At 41.0% G+C, this 25,155-nt stretch overlaps 2 protein-coding genes across 4 annotated transcripts; one reads left to right on the top strand and one right to left on the bottom strand.

Annotated features, from left to right (window-relative positions):
- Nucleotides 1-718: 718 nt before the first annotated feature.
- Nucleotides 719-13,489, top strand: lhfpl2a (LHFPL tetraspan subfamily member 2a). Its single transcript, XM_085169278.1, has 2 exons — nucleotides 719-1,136; nucleotides 6,938-13,489. Exons 1-2 carry the CDS (start codon nucleotides 719-721, stop codon nucleotides 7,192-7,194), a joined length of 675 nt encoding a protein of 224 aa, XP_085025404.1. The 3' UTR covers nucleotides 7,195-13,489.
- On the bottom strand, nucleotides 13,079-25,027 carry LOC146513949 (secretory carrier-associated membrane protein 1-like). 3 transcript variants are annotated; one of them, XM_085169275.1, is made up of 9 exons: nucleotides 24,788-25,026; nucleotides 21,366-21,443; nucleotides 19,479-19,586; nucleotides 18,752-18,863; nucleotides 18,327-18,455; nucleotides 16,829-16,988; nucleotides 16,625-16,726; nucleotides 15,796-15,913; nucleotides 13,079-15,695 (listed from the first exon to the last, which is right to left on the bottom strand). In XM_085169275.1, the coding sequence occupies exons 1-9, from the start codon at nucleotides 24,842-24,844 to the stop codon at nucleotides 15,546-15,548; spliced, it is 1,014 nt and encodes a 337-aa protein (XP_085025401.1). In that variant the 5' UTR covers nucleotides 24,845-25,026; the 3' UTR covers nucleotides 13,079-15,545. The 3 variants fall into 3 exon arrangements, with proteins under 3 accessions (XP_085025401.1, XP_085025402.1, XP_085025403.1); XM_085169276.1 differs by lacking the exon at nucleotides 24,788-25,026 and adding an exon at nucleotides 21,983-22,325; XM_085169277.1 differs by lacking the exon at nucleotides 21,366-21,443 and having other exon boundaries at nucleotides 24,788-25,027.
- Between the last annotated feature and the right edge of the window lie 128 nt (nucleotides 25,028-25,155).

The following is a 25,155-nucleotide window of genomic DNA, read 5'->3' as shown; positions in this document are numbered from 1 at the left end:
ATCATTCAACATAAACACAGCGAATGAGGCCCACTTCAAACGAGCATGTCTCTTCACAACTCATTAGACCCCCCTCTTAAAGATCTACTCCAGGAGCCTCCCTGCCTCTTTTCTCTGTTCCTTCTGCACACTCTTTTCATCCTCCACACTCCTGCTTTTGTAAAATATGATGGGAAACCGGGAGGCGTAACTCTGACCTGCACTTCCTCAAGCACAGCAGAAATGACTGATCATCTTCGAGCCTTTATATGTGCAATTAAAGCACTAACCCTGTTCTTGTCCCTCCCTGTTTTATCTTTTAGGTGTGTTTGATGTGACGCCAGCGGGCTGGCTCAGGGAACACAACTTCAATACAATGTAGACACCAAAAACCAAGCACAATAAGAGTCTGAAGACCGCACCGACAGGAGGGTGAGCTCAAGGAGGAGGAACCTGCTGTACTGAGACAACACCAGGTTAAGATAAGGAGTGAGAGAAGTGGAGAGAAAAACAGAGAAGGAGCAGGCTGTGAATCATTGACGTGAACCTTTTGTGTACAGCGGTGTCACCTTCTTCTTCCTCTGAAGGGTTTTCACTCGCTCTCACGTCTTCGTTGCAGAAGGATCACAACCTTTGCTCTCTGTCTTTTGAGGACTTTCTATCCACAATCCAGCTTTTCATCTCTCAGCAAGTAAAGGTCTTAAATTGCAACAGAGGGAGCCATCCAGCCACCGTCAGCATGTGCCATGTTATTGTCACCTGTCGCTCCATGCTGTGGACTCTGCTGAGTATTGTTGCCGCGTTCGGAGAGCTCATCGCCTTCATGAGCACCGACTGGCTCGTTGGATTCCCCCGTGCATCCGATGCAGTTTTCGGCCCCCATGGGGCCACCACAGCCGGAGAGGCTTACAGGCCCACTTTAGGCATCTATGGTCGCTGTATAAAACTGCCTCAACTGCGGGGAATACTGTGCGGACCGTACGCAGTCCACTTTGGAGAGATTGCCAGCGGGTTCTGGCAGGCTACTTCTATCTTCCTGGCTGCAGGGATCCTGTTGCTGTGTGCCGTGGCATTCATTTCCGTCTTCACCATGTGCTTTCAAAGCATCATGAAGAAGAGCATCTTTAATGTGTGCGGACTGCTGCAGGGAATTGCAGGTGAGATTCTCACACAATTTATATAAAACAGTTTTGATATTTAACACTGCTTTGAAAGGTTTGGAGCCCATACTGGTTTATGGTCAGATGCTCAAATTTGTCTGATGGATGGAGAGCTTTAGAAAAGCACACGCCTTTATGGGCAGTAGCTTTCCGAAAGCAACAATCTGACATCCACACTTTGGCAATGATTGACCAGATCTGGAGGTGAGAAAGTAAACGAGGTCTTAAACTGCCTTACTTTTCACATCAGTGATACAAAGAACATATAAGCCGGATTTAACAAATATTTGTCTGCTTTCTGTAATGCCTGGCTTTCAGTTTACCTTCAAAACACTGTGATTGAACGACTTTAATCTTCCTCGTGCTTGTTTTTCTCGTACATAATGAGGAGTCAGTTTAGACTGAGGACATGGAGTTGAGAAATACGTGTTCAAGTTTTGTAATCTGAAAGAAAGTTTGTTCATCTGAACCGTATTGTTTCTGTTCGTTCCTGCGGCGTCCACCGTTCATCAAGGTAAATGAAACGCTGTGCTCTCAGTTAAACACATTCATTATGAGCACCACAACTCCCACTGCTGGAATTATGTGTTTTATTCTTGTGGAGCCCTCAGTGAGCCTTAACCCAAGCAGAAGTTTAAAGGGCATGGTAACTCTTTGTCATCAACTGGAGCAACTACCGCCCAAATATTTATTCTTCACGCAGTCAGCTGGAGCTTTCTGACACTCCTCTGGTCTCCAAAGGGGTCGAGTACGCATGCGTATCTCTCTTTATGTGTGACGGCCGTGCATTCTGTGTCTGTGCCTGTGCACATGAGGTCAGATCCCGGGCCACTTTGACTCGCTGTGGTGAATTATGGAAGGGAGGAGGCCATGAGATCATGCTCGCTGAACCTCATCTTTTTTTCACAGAGTGTAGCCTTCAGCTCTCCGGTGATTATGGCTGTCCTCCCCCACAGTTGTTTATTTGTGGGAGGCCCAAACAGAAACGGTGGGTGTGTAGACAAGGATAAGCCAAGCTGTACCCTCAGATCTATGCAGGCCTGCTGACCTGAGAGAGGAAAATCCATTCAACCAGTGGGTGGCTCCTTTGAATGCATTTCTTTTCATTAAGATTAAGTTGCTCAATGTTTATTTAGGACAAAACATTAATTTACCAATGCCTCTATTCAGCGGCATAACCTTCACCCATGATCAGTGAGTTAATGTATAGGAGACAGATGACTCTTTGTCAGCTATCTTAAATTTATTATGCTGCTGATACTGAGGAACTAAACATTGATTTCTCTGGCTATTATAGGCCATATTGAACAAGCAGAAATCCTTCAAAATACTATTTGTATTGCCAGTCATTCTTTCTATAGCTTTCTACATATGAGGAGGTGGCGGTGTGGCAGAACTACTTGATTTTATAATATACATAAAAGTCAGTCCTATACTATTTTCAGCTTGAAAATAAATGAACATTTCGAAGTCATCTTGAAAGCCTACAGAAATTAAAAAACAAAACAGAACTCCCTACTCCCAAGTACCTATTTGACCCATCACTAAGTCCTACAGTGACTTGATCAGTTTAAATGAGTTTACCAATAAAATTTGTTGCAATTTGAAGTGATCAGGTGACAAGTAAGTTTGCTTCCCATTTTGGTAAAACAGCATTTGCTAGCAGGATTCAGGATTTAGCATTAAATATTGTTTCCTGAGATCCTTGCATGTTGCTTTCCAGCTGATGTTCAGTTCAAACAGTTTTCAGTAACAGATTGAGGTTAGAGTAAATGCAAAATGAATGTCTGTTTCCATCTGCTGCCATTATGAGAAAGCCACATGTGTTTATAACTAGACTAGTTGTTGCAAGGAAACTCCAACTAAAGAGCCACTTTGGAAGTCTACAAGGAAGTGGTAATTAATAGACTCAAAAGAATTTTGGTGGGGTACACATTTAAGTAAGCAGTTGAACATTTGCTAAGCCGTACAGCGTCTCAGACTTCTTCTTTGGACATGTTCATATACACTTCAGAATAAGTTGGTCATATATCATTCGAAGTTAGTTGCAATTTTTTTTAAAGTAGATACTTCATTTTGCACAGAGGTAAATAAATGTTTCCTAACAGATGCCTCAATCACACAGGACTAGAGATCAACTAGTTTCGTGCAAATTACTGTCAACTGTGGCAGCCTAATAGCCACCAAAGTAATGACAAGAGGTTTTTGGGTGCAGCGCTGTAAACCTGTTTGTGGCCAATTTCACGCTAGCAACTGCCAGGAAACACTCGCCAGCTTATCAGGGCATACACATTTTTACCTAGGGAATGCTAGTTACCAGGGAGTCGCTCAATTTGTTCCCCATAACACACATTACTGACTAGCATGATAAACTACAGTTTACACTGAGAAGTATATTAATGATTGGATTGAATCCATTCATTTTACCTCTGTTTATGTTCCAAAGAGTGATGAAAAACAAACCAACCTCCACACTGAGCCCAGATTGACGGTCATATGTCAGGTGAGCTATAAAAGTGGATTCATGGCCCCACAAAGCACAGTGTTACATAACCGTAAAGTCCTCTATTTACATATTAAGACATTGGATTGCGGGAGACATGGTTGAGATAAAGAAAAAGGGAGAAATGCACCCCTGAGTTTCCTCTTTGTTGAGAGGATGAGGATGTGAAAGAGGAAAGCATCAAACAGTTGAGGAGGCGGGAGAGTTTATTTTGTGCTTCCAAAGCACTGTTTTTAGCCACAGGATGAGAAAGGAGATGGTCAACTGCATCGATATCTTAACAGTGTCACTACTTCCTACATTAGTCAGCCATTGTGCTCTACAGCCTTCTACTCCACTTTTCACGAGGCCAGTGAATGATATCACAATCACTTGATATCCATCACCAAGGCTACCACACCGACTTTTCTACTATCATTATTTCCACAATGCGTGCCGACCCTCCGGTAATGAGAAAACTGGAGCCAGACGGCAGATGTTTGGGGAAATGATTGACCTCAGATAGGAAGACTGCGACTCTCTTGCCAGAGACTGTCACGTCATTTCACTGGAGTGACTCCCAAACCTATTAACCTCGTCTTCACATTCGTTGATGTCACTTGGACTTTGTACTTCAGCCTCTGCAGTCTTTTTTTATACGACGCCTTTCTGATGGCTGCAGTGTCCCAGATGCAATTTAAACTGACAAATAGTTTAAGCTCAGATGGTTTTGAGATTTCAGGAGAAGTTCAAGTCATTCCTTTCACCTTATGCAATCAGATAGCTAAAACAGACAGACTTCTGTTGAAGGTCAGCCAGGTTAAACTTTGCATCCTGCAGGCGCACACTTTAGGGGCCCTAAAGACTTGTTATACCCCAGTTAAACTTGCTGTACATTTACTAAAGTGACTTACTCACTCATCGTCACTCAAGCTGAAAGGGATTACAGATAGAGCGGCAAACAAACAGGGCCATAAAACTGTCTCAGATTCTTGCACGTTCTGTGTCAAATACTTTTATTACCTTCCATAAACTTAAACAGGTTTAATCGGTGACTGTGACTAAGCTCCAGGCTGGAGGAGAAACAAAATAAAGCAGCGTCTTGCGGGAATTTAAGCTGTGCTGTTGAGTAATGATGACTCTCACACAAGATATCACGTTACATAAAAGAAGGAAGCAGACTTGTCAGCTCTGAATGATAAGAGATGCGATTCCCATGCACTGATTCGCTTTTCCTGTGGTTACAGCGGAGGTGTGGATGTTTCATAATGACGGTAAACAACTTTTAAAACCAAACTAACAACCTCTCTTACTGAAGACAGAACTGACAGTTTGGAAGTGAACAGAGACGCAAGCCAGTGCAGAGAGAGTAGGGTGGAGCACACTGGGATATTAGGTTAGAAGGTCCAGCTTGAAGGTGGAATGGGAATGAGCATGTGTGTGTGTGGAGTGGGGGTCTTTGGAGGGGTGGGGTTGTGAATTAAAACCATGCCTTCAATCCATCAGCAGAGCCGGTCTGGCCGTTAGGGCAAGGCAGCAACATGTGGAAAGAATTTATGACCTAGTTTTCATTTCCCTGTTTAATACGATATTGGGTGCTTTAGCGAATGGGAGGAGGAAGAAAGAGGAAGAGAGATTAGAAGAGAAAAGGCATGTTCTCCTCCAGACTTGAAGCAGGCTACACGTGAGGTTTTTATGGAGCAAAGCTAACAGGACCTGCTTGTTGAAAGAGAGCTAAATCCTCGTTCCCTGTCTGGCTGTTTTATTGTCAGTAATTGTATTACTGTAAATGCTTCCTCCTGAGCTTTGATTGAAGGCAGACTCCTCGTCCGACCATCTGACCTCGTCCGCTGTCATGGCAGAGCAGAGCAGAAGAAACAACGCAAACGCATCTAGAACGAAGGTTGCCTTTCCATCTATGAGACAAGCCGTGCGTGCCGAGGGGCTGAAGCCAAGCTGAAGAGGCAGAGTGGTAGAAGTGGGTCATGGTAACACAGGAAGCGACCCCCCTCCTTCTACAAAGACTCAGGACGCCGGAGGGTCGGCCAGTGACCGGGCCAGGCGGGAAAGTCCATCGGCTACTTTTATCCTGTTGATCTAGTCTCTGCTTTGTGCACAGGATTGAGAGGTCTTTCTGTCATACATCAGACAGGAAATCATTTCTGCCAGTTTAAACGTTTTCTTCTTCTTTGTGTCCCGATAGGATGCTTGAACTGCCAGCACGCCGCTGCGGCCGGAAATGTTTTTTATTTTCAAAAAAAAAATCGGCCCGAGTCTCTTGCAACAGTGACACTTTCACCCTCACCTACTTAGCACCTATGTGGCAAGCACTACTTAATACATGTTTAGAACACAGGAGGCCTTCTCGATGCACTGGTGAATCCACATTCAGTTTATGGAGTCACTGCTTTATCATGTCCTCTTTGATGGATTTTCTTGATGCCGTCCCCTAGATTTCATTTAAAAAGTCTTGACAAGAATGTGTCCAAACCTGCAGACGTCCCTCCTATCGTTGAAGCAACCCTGGCCGCTGCATAAACAGACGCAGTAAAACAAAGCTGCAATCATATTTAACCATATGTGATTAGAATCACGGGCAAATACTGACAATGTGTTTATATATGTGCACGGATTTATAAACATGCAGACGAGATGACGTGGCGCTCCTCGGTTAATTGTTCACATTGAAAACAACGTTTCACTCAAAAGCCACTCGGTAGATTTTCCATGTGCGTTCAGCTGCTTCTCGTGGATGAAGTTCAGCTGGCACAGAAATATTTCTGATGCTTTTTTCCTCTTTATTTATGTGTGTAGACATTTTTAAGATTGCAGCTGTTCTATATTGTAAAAGTCATCTGAGCAAGAGGCCTGAATGTTGGCCAAGATAAGGAGCTGTGCTGACGCTGTGTTTTGGGTAATAAAAGCAGCCTTTCTTTGTAAAGAAAACTCATCTTTCTTGACACCGCTGTCACAGAGTGTTGTGCAGGCTAACTGCTATTCCTTCTCCTTGATACAAGCATGCCGTGAAAGCTAGTCTGTCTCTGAAATGAATCCACTCCTAAACTGTTGATATGATGTGTTCGCTTACTGACGTACATCATGACGTTACTGCTTGCTTAGGAAATTTGGGATTTCCATCTGTAGCATGCAGGATTAAAATTAAAAAGCTGGTGAAAGCCTGCTTTGAGTTAAAAGCTCTTCTGCTGTTGAAGCGCACCGTATTTCAAGGTGTAATAAGCACAGGGCTGCTACGTATGCTGGATTTAATTACAAACACTTGAGTTATGATGTCTTTTATTTGTTTCCCTTCTTGCAGGTCTGTTCCTGATCCTAGGTCTGATGCTGTACCCTGCTGGCTGGGGTTCAGACAAGGTCCAGCTGTACTGCGGACCAGACGCGGCGCCGTACCGCGCTGGTCTCTGCTCCATGGGCTGGGCCTTTTACACCGCCATGGGTGGCACTGTGCTCACCTTTGTCTGCGCTGTTTTCTCTGCTCAGGCTGAGATTGCCACCTCCAGCGATAAGGTCCAGGAGGAGATCGAGGAGGGCAAGAGCCTGATCTGCCTCCTGTGAAGCTCAGATAACACTTATTGTGCAGGTGGGGGGAGAGAAGAAGGATGAGTCAGAGATGTGCCACTTATGATCTGGCCCTCTTCTGCCTATTCAAAAAGAAAAAAGCTGGCCTGTGAAATTGAGGGCCCATTCATTGTTTACCACTAATACTGACTCTTATTTTGTCTCAGTTTTCTGTTTGAAGTGGGAGAAACTTATAAGTGCCAAGTTTGTTTGTTTTATTTCTAAGTTTCTGTCTTTGTCTTTCTGCCACTAGAGGTGCTGTGTCTGTTATTGTATTCATTTTAAGCATGTGGATGCCCTGCGAGGCATTGTCTGTTACCACATGTTCTGTAAATAAGCGTGATTATATATATTTTGTACATAGTTATGATCGCAGAATGATGGTCAGCTGGATCCAGGCTGGGCTGATGATGTCACTCTTGCCTTAAAAAAAAAAACTATGAAAAAAAACTTTAAAAAAATAAACCTGGATCTGTTAACTGTCAACAAGGGAACCACTAGTCAGTCAGAATAAACTGCTCATAAAAATAAATGGCCTTTAGCTCAGAGTGGATGTTCTTTAGAGCTTACAGAATGTACTATTTGATTAATTAATGTGTTTGTAGACGCTTGAAATGTATCGGTGGAAACGATTCTTCACATGGACTGCACAAGGACGAGCAAAGGAGGCTCTTCGGTGCATTTTGTTTGTCAAATCCTAACATGAAGTGAGCTTAATCCTAACCAGTTGGCCTGTGAAGTGTCTGGTCCTCCTCAGCAGACATCCTGTAATCTGTGCACATGGACTGAATGATGAGGACACATAAATAAATGAAGTATTGCTGTTGTTAAGTAACGTCTGGTTCAGGGAGTGTGTCGAGTCATACAGAGTGTCCTATCTATTCCCATTTGTTTCTGCCAAACAAATAAAAAGAAGGAGGGGGAAAAAATAAGTTTGGTTTCAGTTCTTATCCAGGGAGAGCCTTGCTGTGGGGAAGGGGGGGGGAGAAGGAGGCCCAGCAAGTGGAGCAGCCAGCTTGAGACCTCGGTTTGGCCCTTGAGGTGGGGGTGGGTGCATTTTCCAGCCAGTGGGTGATCAGTTTTTCCACTGATGCAGAACTCGGCTCTCCATGTGTGTACCTCATTTTCAGTGGTGTAATGTAACTAAGTATATTTAGCGAAGTATAGCTTTGAAATACATGTTCTTTAGAACTCTGAGCTACTGAACTGCAGAAGAAAACAATATATTTTATACAGTTAAATAATAAACCAGTTTGATTTGTGTCTAGCTAGGATTCATTATCATGTACAGATCTATCATCTAAATTAATATTGTTGTGGTAATATATGGTATATTGGGTATTTTGTTGACAACTTGATTTTGTAAAACTATAGACTATATGTAAAGGATGAATGTTGCCACCTTTGCATTACTTAGCCTTTTGTGAGCTCCAGTTTGGAAGCCTTTAAATTAAGCATCTCCAGAAGTGGATATATTAGGTCAAGAGAGCAGATAATGAAATTAAAAGCTAATATTAGCCACCTTGTTTATCAACAAGATTTCTTGAACAAGTTCTTAGCGCAAACTAATGCACAGTAAGCCATATTATTTGTGAGACGAGTGCATTAAAATGCTCCTAAAGGTAAAACACACAATAAAACATGTTCAAAAGGCCCAATTCAATGACTGGATTTAGCAAAAGTGACTACTAGCATTCAGTTAGCGACCTAGTCTGTACTTACCGTGTGCTTAATGCAAAAACCTTCAACCTTAATACAATTTAACTGTTTTCAAATTTCGAAAAGAACTGTTCAAGAGGCCTGAACTGTTCCTATAATGTGACACTTACACAGGAAACAGTTTAAGTAAAATAATTGTACATTAGCAAAACTAGCTCTACTTTAAGCATCTTCAGTCGCAGAATGCTAAGTATCCAGTCCAACAAGCTAAGAAGTTGTTATACTTGGAGTCAGTAAAGTAAACTACATTTTCATAATTATTTTATCTATTTTTTTGCTTTTATACTCGTTTAGCACTTCATTTTTTCATTTAAATAAAAGGATTTCACTGCCTAAATGGACAACAACACATTTCTCACCTCTAGTGTCTGTTTGGCCCTTTTCCTCCCCCAGCACTCAATGCCAATACTTGCACTCAACCTGAGTGTATTTGGAGTTCCTTCCACAGATGTCCCGGCCTCCATGTGGACTACAGAGAAGCTTCTAGCTCAACCCTGTGGCTCCCTTCCTCCACTTCAGACTTAGCTCAAACTAAACACAGTGCTTGATGACTTCCAGATTAGGCACGTGACAAATAGTGCAATCTGAAGAGCGCAGCTGAAAGTCAGGCCTGCTTTGCTGACACAGGCTTTTACTTTTTGCTTCTCATTTTCCTTTCGAGTCAGGAAAAAAAAAAAACTTAAAGAAAAGAGCCAGAACTTGTGAGCTTTGTTTCCTTTCAAACCAGGAAGAGGAAAATTTCAGTCTCACATGTTGATAAGTCATGTTAGAGAGGGACTTACACATGATTGTATGAGAATCTGGTTCAAATTTAAAACTGAAAAAGCCTGGACTGATGTCAGATTCTACCTTAACACACATAAAAAACTGTTTTTATTGTTCCTGTCCCTATATGTAATGTTAACAAGGGTGGTTTGTAATGAGAAACCTCCCTCACTGCTGCTTTACTCAGCTCCAAGAAGCTAATTAGTGACGTTCTGCTCATTGTTTTAATTTTTTGGAAATAATAACGCAACTGTAATCATCCAGGGGCAGCTGACAGTCAGAGGAAGCCCATGTGACAGCATGGACAGAGCAGCCAACAGCACATTGGGTTTTCACACACTCCTAGAAAATGTTTCAAATGCATTAAAGAATGGCTGTTATTTCTCCTCTGTGCCCCTTCCTGTTGGCAGTGAGTCTGGTCTGCTAAAAGTTTCCTCCTTTGCAAGAGTGTCATCCTGCTTTATTTCACACAGATCTGTTTCAGACTCAGCAACTTGTCGCTGATGTTGGAGGACATCTTCAGCTTCATAAAAGCGTTCAAGGGACTGGCTGGAGATGATTTCAGCTAGTTTTTCTTTGAAAATTGTTGTTTAAAATCATCATCTATAAGACTTACAGGTGGGTATATTTTTTAATTAAAGTGGTCAGCAACAATATTCAGGTAGGCTGTGGTTTACAGCAGGTCATCTTAACCAGGTCTAAATGCCTATATGCACTGAGTTGTTGCCATGTGGTCTAATGAAGTGGCCACTTGAGCAGCTAGCTGTCAGTCAGACCTATGTCAGTGCGAATTAGCATCTCAGTCTTTAGCGAAGCTGAAGCAGAGGCGCAAATGTTACTTACATTTTTACACGTAGCAAAGGGACTTATTTTGTAAATCACATAACAATGAACTGGTTTCCAGCAAACATTTAAAGACTCACAGATGAGCTATGTACACACAAAACCCAATTATTCTGAATCACTTTCTGTTGGGTCCAATTCTTTTATAAAGGTCAGAATTGTTTCAAATCTCTTTGTTCAGGAGACATATTTCTGCCCGTCTTTCAGTATATGTCGTTCATTCTAGTAAACATTTGACATGATTTGTCATGCATTTAAAGCATTTAAAAAGTTGAAACTCTGATCTCTATCCGAAATGTTTCATTAATCCTAAATTGTTAAACAAAGTAAAACATTGTTCCTTTAGCCCACAGGTGTCAAACTCCAGGCCTCGAGGGCCGGTGTCCTGCAGGTTTTAGACGTGTCCTTGATCCAACACAGCTGATTTAAATGGCTAAATTGCCTCCTCAACATATCTTGCAGTTCTCCAGAGGTCTGGTAATAAACTATTCATTTGATTCAGTTGTTTTGACCCAGGGTGAGATCTAAAACCTGCAGGACACCGGCCCTCGAGGCCTGGAGTTCGACACCCCTGCTTTAGCCTCTTCATATTTAGTACTACACTGAGTGTTGTTATTTTATTGATAATCTTACAGTCTTTCTCAGATGTGGCCCCTTTCTTCTGCCTACCTACAGTTTGAACCTCTTAAATGAACTCAGATTAATCTTCTTGTAAAACAAAATCTGATGCTGTTGGCTGGAAGTCACTCTAGCCATATTTACTCTGAGGTGACTCTGATCTTTACATCCTTTGATAAATACTGACCTCATCTGGTTTTGGACAGATAGTGCAAGCTCATTTTCCCCCCTGCTTTTTCCCCAGCTTCAAGTCTTATTCTTGGACTCTGCTGAATAGTTTTGCTTGACTGAGGGTTAAAAATATCTAAACTTATTACGGGTTTTTGTGCAACTTTAATGCAATGTTGTTGTTGTTTTTTAATCCAAAAAACATTTAAAGCTGTTGTTAGCTGGAGTGGATTTCAGTGGGGATGAATCCATCACTTGTCTTTTTGTGAGATAGATTTTTTTTTTTTTGTGAAATTCACAAACAGCTGACAAAAACAGGAAAAATTTTGAATTTTTGGAAGGCTTGTAATGCACAATCTGCGTACTTGTGGTTCGCCATAAGCAGCAAGGTGGTGAAATGTTAACCTGCAGTAACAAAAGGTTTGTGGGTGGGTGGGGATTCTGTACTCATAGCCAGTGCTCATGCTGTGCTTGAGTTGACCATGTACTTAATGACATCATGCTAAGTTTTTAAGGAAGTTTGGTACTTTTGGCTCACAGCTAATACTTTTAGCCAGTAGTTAATACACATTATTTGAAAATTTGGTCATGCTTAATATATTAAGACATACTCTTCTTAGATGAGACCACATTTTTAGCACCTATGAAATTTGAAGTTTTTCATAATTTTTCCCAAGTGCTTTTTTAACAGCGCAAAGGATTTTCAACATAGCTTTTCTAAATTCGTTTTCATTACAGACTACGAGAATTAAATTACTAGGGTCGATATTATTAGCCTCCTGAGAAACGGCCCTTTTATTGAGCCACAGCACAAACCACTGCTGTGCAGTGATGAATTTTAACTTTGCTCAAAGCTGGTAAAACCAAGTTAAAACTGAGGGTTATCTTCCAATTTACACACAGTATAAAAACTTCAGCGAGGGTGTGAGCTGTCACTTGTCATCATGCCAAAAACAAAAGAAATGACTTTAGACTTCAGTTTAGAGAAAAAGATTCGTTGATGCTCACAAAGCAAGAGATGGATGTACAAAGCTATCACAGCATTTCAAAGTGTCAAGAACTGAAGGGAGAAGTTTCATCAAGAATCAAGAAAGAGTCGTACAGCACAGAACAAGTCTCGCAGAAGTAGGAAGCCAAAGATTTGAAAGACTTGGGAAAGAAAACACATGAGAGATGAGTCTAAAGACCCCAGAACAACTGCTAAGACACGAGCGAATGACTTAGCCAAGTTGGGAATTACAGCCTCAAAAAAGATAGTCACTTAAACCCTGCACAGTAATGAGCTGTGAGCTTACAGACCAAGAAACACTCCACTTCTGAAGAAGAAACAATGGAGAGGTGTAGAACCCAAAGTCACCATCATCATAGGGGTGAGAGTGTCATGCTGTCAGGAAGGACTCATGAAGAAATAAAAGCCATGTGAAGACCTAAAACATACGTTGGCCCTTGTGAGGAACTACCTCCAGAAGACCATTAAATCTGGAGAAGCTTGAGAGATTTACCAAAGAATGGACTGGGATTGACAAGACAATATAAGAAGGCAATAAAAAAAAATCCAAAATAAATTTAGGATGTTTGGAAAGGCTGTTTAAAAAAAAAAAAAAAAAAATTCCTTGCTCTGTTTAACAGCATGGAAATACTTACATTTTCATCTATATGCCTGTGTGTGACACAGAAGATAAGTATAATAGGTACCTTTTAACGTTTTTCTCTACAATGCAAATATGAGCATAATTTCATACAAAGAGAAGCCATAAAACACATATAGAAGAAGAATTTTATTCAGTGTTAATACAATAAATATACAAAACTCAAACTACTGGTCATGCGATTGTAGGTGAAACCTTAAAATTGCACAAACATTTAGAGCAGATAGTCTACCATTTGTAAACCATACAAAACATACACACATCCCTTCATATTTCATCTCAAAAACATATATTAATATATATAAAATTTAAGAGATGCGGATCAGCATTTTAATTTTCATTGTTTCTCTACCACAATTCATGACTCTAAAGCACAGCTCGAAGCCACAGTCGGTCTACAGTACAACGCACAGTTCACATTGCATTGCAGCTTCATGTTTATATTAAAACTAACAGCAAAAACTGGAAGTGTAATTCAGCCTGATGCTCCTTAACTGTACTGGACCAAATTAAGCCAGTGTGTAGGGAGAGGCAAGAAGGAACCCACAGCCAGACTGTCCTGCACACACATTAAAATTTAAAGACCCAACTCCCTCCATCTACTCAGCACGCACGCACGCACGCACGCACACGCACACACGCACACACACAGCAAAATCAAGGAAAGTGCTTTGCAGTTTGAATAACACATAGAAAGACAGATTCAAAGACATTTTAGCAGGTGGAATTGTATTGTTAAATCTGATCACAAAAACGAGAGAGTAAAAGAACAGATGTGGTTGTAGTTTTACTGGACTTCCATAAAATTAAGAATACGCAAGTGTCACAACACAACATCAACGTACTGGCCCCTTTTGTCAAATTTAAGTCACTTTTATTGTGATTACAACATACCGATACTGATTTACAAGACATACTTAAAACCAGAGGCCTGTCAAATTTTGTACAATCTTGTATAATATTTAACCTCGTCATGCAAGCGGAGAGCATCCTGAGTAAAGCTGAGGTAAATCTCCAGCACTGAAGGGAAGCTAGAGACGAATTACACTTTCCTTGCTGATAAATCGTGCAGCTGTATGTATGGAGTAGTGGCTCTCTTTAGGAAAGGACACAAAATGGTAGGCTTCAGGTGAAAATCAAGCTGACTCAGCTAATGCAATAAAAAAAAGCAAGTTAAGCATCTAGACTACTGAGCAGGAAGGCCTGAGGGCACTGTTAGAAGTATCTGTACCGACTGCCAACGTCAGAGAAAGAACCCCAAGTCCAGATTTAAAATGCGACTTGCTGAGATATGCAGATCAATAGAAGCAGATTTCAGTCAAATAAATACTTGACAATTACCTTTAAAGTGATACTCAAATATCAGACACTGTTTGTGGATTGTAGCTTTTGCAGAATGACAACTGTTGTCTGCTTAGATGGCAAAACAGTGCCATCAATCTGTGAGCACAATCTACTTCTGTCCATCCCTGTACTAACGACGCAGACTATAAACGATGGCGTAGCCACTGTGATGTTGCCCACTGCTTTGTGAACTCTGAGTTTTGAAACTTGATTGTTAGCACTTCCACAGCGCCAAAGCTGGATTTGGAGCCAGAAGTCACCATATTTGGATGAAAGGGTGGACTGGCTGATGTTAGCGAGCAAGTAAAGTTGTCGAGGCTCAACCCGTTTCTTGTTTAAAGCTACAAACACGTTAATCTAATGGCTACACTTGGAGATTTTACATTGGGAATCTATGGGGGCTGACTCGCGTTTGGAGCGTTTTTGGCACTTCGGTTTGCCTAAAATTGAAGGGTTAATTTTTTTTTTTTATTATTTCTTGCTTCATTCTAATTGTAATATTTCATTAATGACAGAAATATCTTCCTTCTGTTATTCTACAGTCTCCACCGGTGAGTGTTGATACTTGGGTAGGTAAGATTTCAGATGAGATATCATGGAGCGGAGTAGAATGCACAGCATTCATCTTCAGCAGTATACAGTTACTCCATTGGGGGTCAGCAGTGTTAAGCCATGCACTCATGAAAGAAGAAAGCACCGAAACAGATCAAATAATGCTGCTTTAACTCAAAGATAACTTCTGTTTGCCAGATAAATAAATAAATTCAGAAACAGAAAGTGGTGATTAGGTTGATAAACACACAGAAAGCAAGCATCTGTTCATGGTGAGAAATGCCCAGGTAACTTCAGACAGTCGGTTCAGCTACATTAGAATCTGCCTGAAGACGAGCAGGCCTCGAGGACAGCAACAACATTTAAAAAAGGCACACAAACCTTCATTTAATTGGCCATACATCCACACAAACCCTGAAATCCACACAGAGACAATAAAGTTGAGCACTCTGGTTAAAGGACTCCTAGAGTGCACGATGTTGCAGGAGCAGGTAGACTGGGACAAGAGAGCCTGTTTGAAGGTTGAGAGGCTACAGATTGTAGATGAGTGGATGTTCAGCTGTAGCACCCCCACAAAAACCCCTTCAGTAGTGTCAGAAAGATGGGGAGGGGGGCTGTAACTTGTTCAAACAAGGCAGGTATAAGTGGAAGCTGGATACAGAGGAGGGTCAGATGAGCGAGCTCTCTGCTTCAGACTTGCTCCTTGAAGGCTCCTTGTGCAGCCCTGGAAGCAGCATTAGCAGTGGCCGTTTGTACCGTTTTGTTAGACATGACGCCCGTGGCAAATTCCTGCTGTGCCTTCTCAAAACTGGCACCGGTGGTACGGTACATCCCATGGACCTGAGGGGAGAAGGAAAGGGGGACAAGAGGGCAAAATTAGGGCCTGAAGAGTCTGTAACAGACATTACTCAGATATCTTATAGGCTGACTGTACATTTACCTTTTTGAACATGATGAGAGACAGGACAGCCAGAGCGGTAAAGAGAGCAGCAACGAGGATCATTATAATGCCCACTGGAATGCTTTTATTCAGGCCAGTCAAAGCTGAGATCCACCCGCTAGGTATAAGAAAATCATTAACACACAACAACAACGTGACAACTAACCAGTCTCACTACCATCTCAATCCTCTGAGAGAACTACTTGTTTAAAATGCTGTAGTTTACTTGGGTGAAGTCAAACACCCGGAGCACTCAAACTACAGGGGGTAAAGCAAAGACCCGGCCTCCACACTACCTAGACCTAAAGGATGTGCCACCATAGACACTTACAGTGGCACAACAGGGACCTAGACAGTATTATCCATGTGGCATGCTGTAGCTGTTCACTGTAAATACTCACTAGACTAAATGTGTATTCAAATAAATTCTTTTTAAAATGGTTCTTAACTAATGCAGGATTTCCTCCTGCTTTCCTCCTAAAAGCAAAACAAAAACTGCACTGCAAGAAAAAAAAGAAAAAAAAAAAAAAGAAAAAGATCTGTTCACTTTATTTAAAAAAAAAAAAAAGACAAGAAGTTCAATATTAATTAACACAAATATAGAAATATTTTAGACTTGGTCTTAATCATCGCATTAACTGATCAGTTCATGAGCTCTACGATATAGAGTACAGATATTTTTCTCAGTATAAGACCAAAATCTAGACTAAATGCAAAGCCAACCACCTCACTAAGTAACCCCAGATGTGTCTTTGTAACATCCATCTTACCTAAAAATGTCATAAAAATACAGTGCTATGGAAATTTATTTTAAGTCGTGTTATCTTACCTGGCTCCCCAGCCAGCAATGCCAATAGACTGGATGACATAGATGCCAATCTGACAGACGTAAATGAAGAAGAAAATAAAGAACCTGAATGAGCTGTCGATCCTGTAGAAAGATGAAAATGGAGGATATGAAGATCACAGTGGGCACTGGAGGGTCATCGTGATTGTTGTACTTGTGAACACAATTTTGGATCATGTCGTTTACCTGAATGCAGCATAAAGCGGTCTGTACCAACAGACAAAAGAACACGGTGTGAAAAGCAGAAGCCAGAGGATTGACAAGCCAAAGTCCACACCTCGGTTTCCATCCACGGCAAACCAGGACAGGCAGGCGATCAGGTTTGCAAGCAGAGTCCCAGTGTGCACTGAAAGGTCAAGAGAGAGGAAAAAAAATACAGTAAATATGTGGAGGGAGACTTTGGCTTAAGTGTGACAGTGTGCCAGCCCTGCTGTTTAAGTGTACATGCCAAAACATGGAAAATAGGCTGAAGGAGAAGTGTCCAATCGAGTCCTACCAAATCAAGCCTTGGATGGAAGAGGAGGAAACACTGAAACTTAATATTTAAACATGTAACACAGTGCAGGACTGGAAACAACATATGCACACACACACGCACGCACACAGTTAATAATTCATTACCATTTGCTCTCGAGGGTCTAACAGTGTCTGCAAAGTTAAAGGTATTACACATTCACTGAGTCAGTTTGACTGCAGGGATTTTACAGCACAGTGTGAAATATGACAATAGCCCACTAGCTGACATACCAGTGGTACCGAGACCCTTCGCCTGAGCTTGAAAAAGATACAGCCTGTTGATTTAAAAATCAAAGTCTTTGTACTTATTAGTAAAAACGACTGAATTCTGTAAACCAGCCTTATAGCAAATCATATGTCCAAGCTGCTTCATCAGGTCGCAAGACTGCGGCACGTGCATTTGTCATGTGGCTACTGAATTCTACTTGAAGTCTTGATTCCACCCCCACATACACCAACAGACAGTATTTTTCACCATCAGGAGCTGTGAAGTTTTGACTCGGGGAGTTGGTGGATTAAACTACTTAGGACGGCTTTAAAGGAGTCATCTGAAACAGCAGATTATCAGCTCATTAACAATTGCATTATTTCAGCAGATGTGGTTCTAGGTGTTTGCACGTATGAACGTAGTTTAGAATGCAGTTTGCTAAAAAAGCTTGCTAGTACTAGCTGATAATTTAGCACAAATGTTTAATGCAAACATGGCCACTTCATTGGCAAGTGCAGAATCAATGGGTGATCTCACAGTGGCTATGTCCATCTTTTAGATACAGTCTGTGGGGAACATGCATAAAACTATGTATGCAAGCAGGAATAAAAATGCAGATGCTATCTTTTTATCAGATACGTATGTTTAGAGTCATTTCGACTCCTTTCTTTAGTTGTAAATGGATATACACACCCTCTCTTGTCATTTTGCACAAAAAAAAAAAAAAAAAAAAAAAAAAAAAAAAAAAAAAAAGGAACTAAAGAGCATGAGTAATCTGAGCTGCAGTGGCCGTCCCTGTAAGTACAAGTAGGCCACAGATGATGCACTACTTATAGCCTAGCTCTGAAATCCAGAGGATGAAAAACTCCAGACTTGGTATAAGACAGCAAATTTCTTCTGTCAATTTTAAGCCAGACACCTTAAACTGAAGGAGTCAACATAAAGAAAAAGTTTACTTACACATCCAGAGGTAGTACATGATTTTGACTGTCTTCTGAAACTCTACGGGAATGTCTACAGTAATATCGTGGTAGAAACACGGAGCCACAGGAAACCTCTCTGGGAGAGGAGGCCAGTTGTTTTTCCTGCCTACAATAGCAGAAAAAAAAATCAAAGTCAAGCTTGTGAGTTACTTCAACATCTTTTTGAAAGTGTCGCTCAGGTTTTACGTGCTGCTCTTCTGTCAGATGACAGTTAGCAGTTACTGAGTGCAAATACTGATTCCCGCTTATTTTTTGTGTGCATGACAATTAACATTTAAATTAACGTGTAGTCATTGCTTGGAATATAATGAGCCATTGTGTGCATTTACAAGCGTCATCATTATCTGTAATGCTTTGCTATGACAGCACTGATCTGTGGCTGTGTTGTGATGACATACTAACCCCCAGATACGTTGATTGACTGCATCTCTCGCTCCCGGCGGTCCAGCTCTGCAGCCTTATTTTCCAGCTCTTCCTGTCTCCTTAGCAGCTCAGCAGCTGCCTGCGACTGCTCCTGCAAACACACACAAACAAATGTCAACACATTGGAAAAAGTACACAAACTTTTTGGCCAATTACTTTCCCCCTCCCTGCTCACTAGAAATGCTCTATTTCTACTTTTGGAATAAGTCCAATTCTCTGCAGAGACAGCACCAGCAGGAGAACAGACATCATAACAACACATTCCCCAGAGTCTGCTTCACAAACGAGATGCTCAATCTCAAGTTATTTCCTCCACCAACCATGATTTCCCTCTGACTCTGTGTCTACTTCTGCTACAAAGGCCAATCACAGATAGAGGCGGTCTCCCGCAGAGCCACTTTTCTGTTCACAAACTCAGTGTGAAATCAGCCGTGGTGTTAATACATTTTCTCTCAGTCTCTGCTGGTGTTGCTGGACTAAAACAATAGATGCACCACAGTCTGCTTACTCATGGTGACACGTAACGCTCTCACCTCAGTTCCAATAGCTTTGGTAACTCAATCAGCATTTCTTTGTGTAAAAATAAGAATGCCTTTGTATAATCTGAAAAGAAAGTGGCAGAAACTACAGCAGCAGCTGTAACCATAGCCAAAAGTTCTACTGAAATAACTGCTGTTATTTGGCTGTATACCATCAACACATATACCTGTGGTTGAGCTTGTGAGTAGGCTGGGGGCTCCTCTGTGGGTTTCATGATGGCTGGCTGAGTGCTGACAGCAGGGCCCGTAGTCTTGGGGGCCGTACTTGCAGGTGTCTATAAAGTACACATGGTTAGAGCAAAACTACATGATTCCGATAACTGCTAATGATGTGACCTCACAGTTAATCAGAGGTTTGTATTGCAATACTCAAAACACAAGCCAAAGAAAATGTCATATATGGTACAACTAAATCTCATATTTTATTAGAGCATTAATAAAGATGCACAGCAAAAAACAAAAAATAAATAAATGAAAGCAACAAATGGTGAAGAGCACATGTATGAAAAAAAAAGTACAATACAAATTTGTGAAATTGATGAGGTTGTACTGTAGAGAGAGAGAAGCCTGTGTAAGCTCTAAGAGAAACAAATGTTTGAGCCAAGCTACGCAGTGATACAATATCCATGCTCAAAGATCTAGTGCCCAACCTTTTGCAGCCCTATAACAACATCTTTTCAAGGCCATTTCTTCTCAAAGCTTCAAAAAGCTAAACTGACCACAATACTCTAGTCTCTTGGCTTCCAAACTTTTTATTGAAACAGTCTTCTTACAGCCCTTTGTCACTGATAAAGTTGCTTCTCAGATGGATTCAGTCAAATAACATTTAGATGGCTGAAAATGATTACACTGACGCAGTCACATATCTTGCGACTGCTGAAAGCAATCTTGAATTCCAAGGTGGGAACCGCTGCTCAATGTTAGGATTTAGTCTTATGTAACTGCATCTGTGTATGTGCTAAGATATGTGCAGTTAGAAGGCACAAAACAACGATGGCTCCTCCTGTAGGCAGTGAAGCTATCGAAGAATGGCTGAGCCTGTTGGGCTGCACGGGTAAAGGCTTAATAATTGGGGTCTTGCCAATGGACCCTAACCCAAGGTCTGAAGGATTCCTAGTATTCCTCTCCTGGGGAAGATAACAGAGGTCCCAACTTTCTTACCCATCACCATCTTTTGAATACTTTGCTACTGGAGACCCTACCAGGGGCAAGTCAAAACTCCACCTCAATAAGGTGGCAATTCTTAGAGTGGAAGCTTTCAGGACACATGTCTTGGTGGCTTTAGGTGCTGAGCATGTGAACCATGTGATCACTTTATGTTCTAGCAGTTGCCTATATATACAGACGGTGGGCAGCGACTCATAACAAGACTACAGCTACAGACAAGAAAAAAAACAAAAAACAAAAAACTTATTACGAAGGATTTCTGGACTCATCGCTAGAGACGGGGTGAGATTAGTCATTTGGAAGAGGCTCAGAGTCGAACCAATACTGGGATGGATATTTCTCAGCATTTAGATAAGGTGTTCTGGCCATGTCTAGCTGAAACAACAGGGCAGTGACATCAGCAACAAAGAGAGGTCCGGTTTGCCCGGTCTATACCCACGACCAATAACATAGCTAAGTGCATAGAATACATGTCTGAACTATACAAAACTGTAATTGTATATTCCATTATTAGCTTGGGATCCATTAAAATGATGAAATATTTTATTTAACCCCCCCCCCAAAAAACAAAAAACAAAACAAAAACTAAAGCATAAACTGAGACTGAATAATCATCAGCTGCTCTTCTCTGACTGAAGAGTGTGGCATTTTACAGATAAATCACAACTCTTTGTTGTCACACTTGTCTGCCTTGGCGGACAGATGTGGGATTTATTGGTCTTTTATTCTGCTGAATATAATTTTAAAGGAATGTGATTTTCACATGATGTATTACAAAGCTGGAAAAATAAGTAAAACTTTAGGCTCAAATACCTACTGAGTAATTCTGGTGGACCTACCTGATCTTTAACCTCACTGCTACTAAATGCAAATATCCAAGTACTCACTGATTTGCCATCTGCAAAAGGATTGTACTCCTCTAACCCTGGAGGAGACATCTGTCTCACTTGTGTCACTGATGGATCCTAAAAAAAAAAAGGAAGAAAAAAGGATTCAAAGGGAATGCTTTACATGAGATAAATGTAATTGAGTAATACTATTTTGTTTGATGTGTCTTGTCTTTGTGTTTCAACCAGGGATAGCAGTAGAAATCCCTACAGAGTAAAACCCTCCATTATTCTGCTGAGATCCAGGCCAAAGCTCTCTGTATTCAAAATGCAACAGGCCTATAATTCAATACTGGCAAAGACAAGATGATTCCAATAATTTTCACGAGAACGTCGTTATAAATAGCCAAGACCACGAGTTTCTTGAGCTGCTCTGGCAGCCAAAGACCGAAATAAAAAGACATACTTTGGTTATGCTTTGTGCTCCTAAACTGCTAAAGCACTCCATGCTTCTTTTAACTACAGTCCTAATTTGCCAGACTGACATATCAAAACTACTTTCAAAATAAAGCAAGCCACTACTTTATATTCTACCTCCATTTGCATGCAAAACTCCTTTTTCCTGTTGGTGTCAGCTAAGTTACATTGTCATACATCACTTTTGATAATAAGCTCACCATCAGCTGCCGTCAGTAACGCACGAATTTCAAATTGTTGCTCAAGATTAACATCTAATCCGTATAGTCCGAAGTGCTGTCCTTATCCCGTCTCAGTGCAGTCCTCTCCGTCTCTCTGACTCTTAAATTTCTACGAAATTTCTACTGCGCCAACACACACACACGCGCACACACACACCTTGTCACCAGACCAGGAGCATAAATATTTCAGGGCCTGTCGTGTTTAAAATTTAACGCTGCACTAGTGCATGGCTGGAGAAACACATATTGCAGATTCACCGAAGTCTTCATTTTGAAACCTCCAGCTCTGGAGTTCCTGCTCCAGAACCTTTAAAAAACCAACAAAAAAACCAACACCCCCCCCCCCCCCCCCCAAAAAAAAAACCACAAGGAGAATCAGCAAACGTGTGTTCACCATGATCTTGATTAAAGTGCAGGATTCAAAAAAGGTGCACAGTTCAACCACCTGACGACACCATATCTAAGACTTCAACTCTCTGTGGTTTCTACTCATTTCACATTTGATTAAGCTACAAACCTTACAAAGTGAGCTCTTAGCTGCCTTACAAAGTTTTTTTATTCGCTAACATAGAACCTAATGTCTGAGCCCACATCCAGAGAAATAGGCCAAAACAGCCTCAACAATCTGATGCATGACTGCGAGTGATGAAGCTTAGTAGGAAAGGAGCCAACGAGTACCCTGGAACCACATGTCACCATATGATTTCATGAACTATTGAACATAGCTCAGAGAAGGGAAAAAGCTCCCATTATCCTGAGGCAAGGCAGCCAGAGCCAACGCATGACAGAGAAGTGGGAGGACAGCAGGGCTTCAGCACTCGTGTTAGTATGTTAATGAACCCAATTAATTATTCACTCTCCTTGTGTCTGTGTGGTCAGCCTGTACCATCTTCCCATCAACGCTGGGTTCTTTTAAGTCTGTGCAATGAATCAAATCAACTAAAATAGATTTTTTTTAATGTGGTATTCTCTGACAAAAACAAACAAAAAACACACATGCTTTCCTTGTACTGTGTAGAACCGAGCAGGCACAGATATATCACAATTAACAAATGCATTGTCTGAGGTTAAAGAACCACAGGTCTAATTATGGATTAGTCTGATTCTGACTCAGAAAATTAGATCTGTTATTTATGACAAAAGGCTGATCTATTTAGTTCAGCTGTATGCTCTGTTTTATACTGCTAAATATCAGCAGCAGTGTACTGGTGGCTACCGAGAGGAAGTTAACAGCAAACTACCAACAAATGAGATGACTCGTATAAAAAACTGTGGCTTTGGCTTCTCTTTTTGTTGTTATAACACTTGCAGGGAAGTATTTATTACATTTACAGTAGAACAAGGTGTTGTCATCTATCAATTACTGCTATTTTACTTCCTGCTTCTTACCAGCAACATAACACACGTTGTGTGTATGTGGATGTGCACAATATTGACTCTTAGACTGAGCTTAAATTAAGCTTACTGTAAATAAATTACAGGATTACTACAAATACGTGGGTTCAACCACTAGTTTAACATCAAACAGAAGACACCATAATGTGCATTTCGTAAATTATCCTCATTTAAAGAACATAATTTATAATGTTCTTTGAATGAGCAATGATATTTGAGGGCTTCTAGTTTCCAAATATGAAGATTTGCTCATGTTATTTGTTGTGTATGACAAAAAAAGTTGATTTTAAGCTTTTGATAGACATAACAAGCACACTGAAGATGTTACTGCTGATTCCAAGAAACTCAAAATGACGTCCAGATGAACAGAATCAACTTTTGGAGATCTAAATGACAGTCCATTTATTTATCTTTTAAGCATTTCATAGAAAATACTAAAACAGCATTAAATGTTTAGATTCTCAATCAGCTGCTAAAGAAATAAACCCAGTTTGGCTGGTTGATGTTAAACAAACAAACACTTCTTTAGCTTATTCTTGGCATGCTCCAATCAAACAATCAATGTTAAAACAATCAATGTGGTTTTAATGAAACTGAGGGAAGCACCTCGTGATTATTTTAATTAATAAATAGTCTTATGTTTTTGGTCCATTAATGTTAGAAATTTCAGAAAATAGCAAAACTTGATTGTTTTGTTGAGTACACCTGATATGAGCGGAGGAGGATAGGCCTGGAAATACCAAGGAGCACATGATCACATGAATGCTTTCATTATGACACAACACTGTGTGAGCGTAAACACAAGACGTCTTCAGTCAGACGCCTAAATAAAGACAACAGCACAATAAAAGCAAGGGAAAGGATGTTTGTCTCTGTTTTTACGTTCCTACACAGCATTACATGATCAGGTGACCAGTTTTTAACATTATCGTCTCCAGGTTGGCAAGTTAAGTCAATCACTCTAACGTAATGTCAAACATAAAAGAAACAATACCCAACATCTGAGCATAAGTTGTTTAACCAGGTCGTAAATGTGAGGAAAAATGTCGAACAGGTGGGAATTTAAAGGGATGGGGGATAATTATAACAGAACCCAGCGACCCAACCTGCTTCAGTTTGAATCAGAGCCAACACCTGGAAGCCTAGCCTCATATCTTTTAATGTTATGTCACTTCTGCCAGTCAGAGTGCCGCAACGTTAAGTGACAGTTCAACTGAAACCGAGCAGCAGGAGGACGAGAGGGTTTTGGCAGCAGCTAATTTAAAGTCTCCTTATCAGAGCAGGTTTATTCAAACCAACCCCATGCCAGTCTTTCCTAGCCACGCAGTCTTAATGTAAAATGATACGGCAGCTAAAGTTAAAGTGGCTAACGTAGGCTGTTAAGGTTACCTGAAACGGGTTGCTGAAGTCCGGGTCCGCGAAAGGGTTGCTGTCGAAATCTGACATTGTCCAAATAGGACGACTTATTCCGCTAAATGTGTCTTAAGGCTAATATTTATAGCCAAAGTCGGCGCAGACAGTTAAAAAAAGACCAACTGTTTCGAACAAATTGTAATAGAAAAGACAAGGGCTGAAGTCAAACGTCAGACTGTCCAGGTGGGGGATTGGTCACCAGCAGCGGAACACACGTGACATAACGAGACGTCAGGCGGAAGTAGGGAAACGTAAAAAAAAAACCAAAAAAAAAACCCCCCAAAAAGTATTTTTTTTTAAAAATAATGTTTTATTTAGAAATAATTTAACGCTTTACTCACACT

The sequence above is a fragment of the Neolamprologus multifasciatus genome, chromosome 7 (assembly GCF_963576455.1).
Source record: "Neolamprologus multifasciatus chromosome 7, fNeoMul1.2, whole genome shotgun sequence".
NCBI lineage: Eukaryota > Metazoa > Chordata > Actinopteri > Cichliformes > Cichlidae > Neolamprologus > Neolamprologus multifasciatus.
The sequence above is the reverse complement of the archived record's forward strand: the minus strand, read 5'-3'. Positions and strand labels throughout refer to the sequence as shown.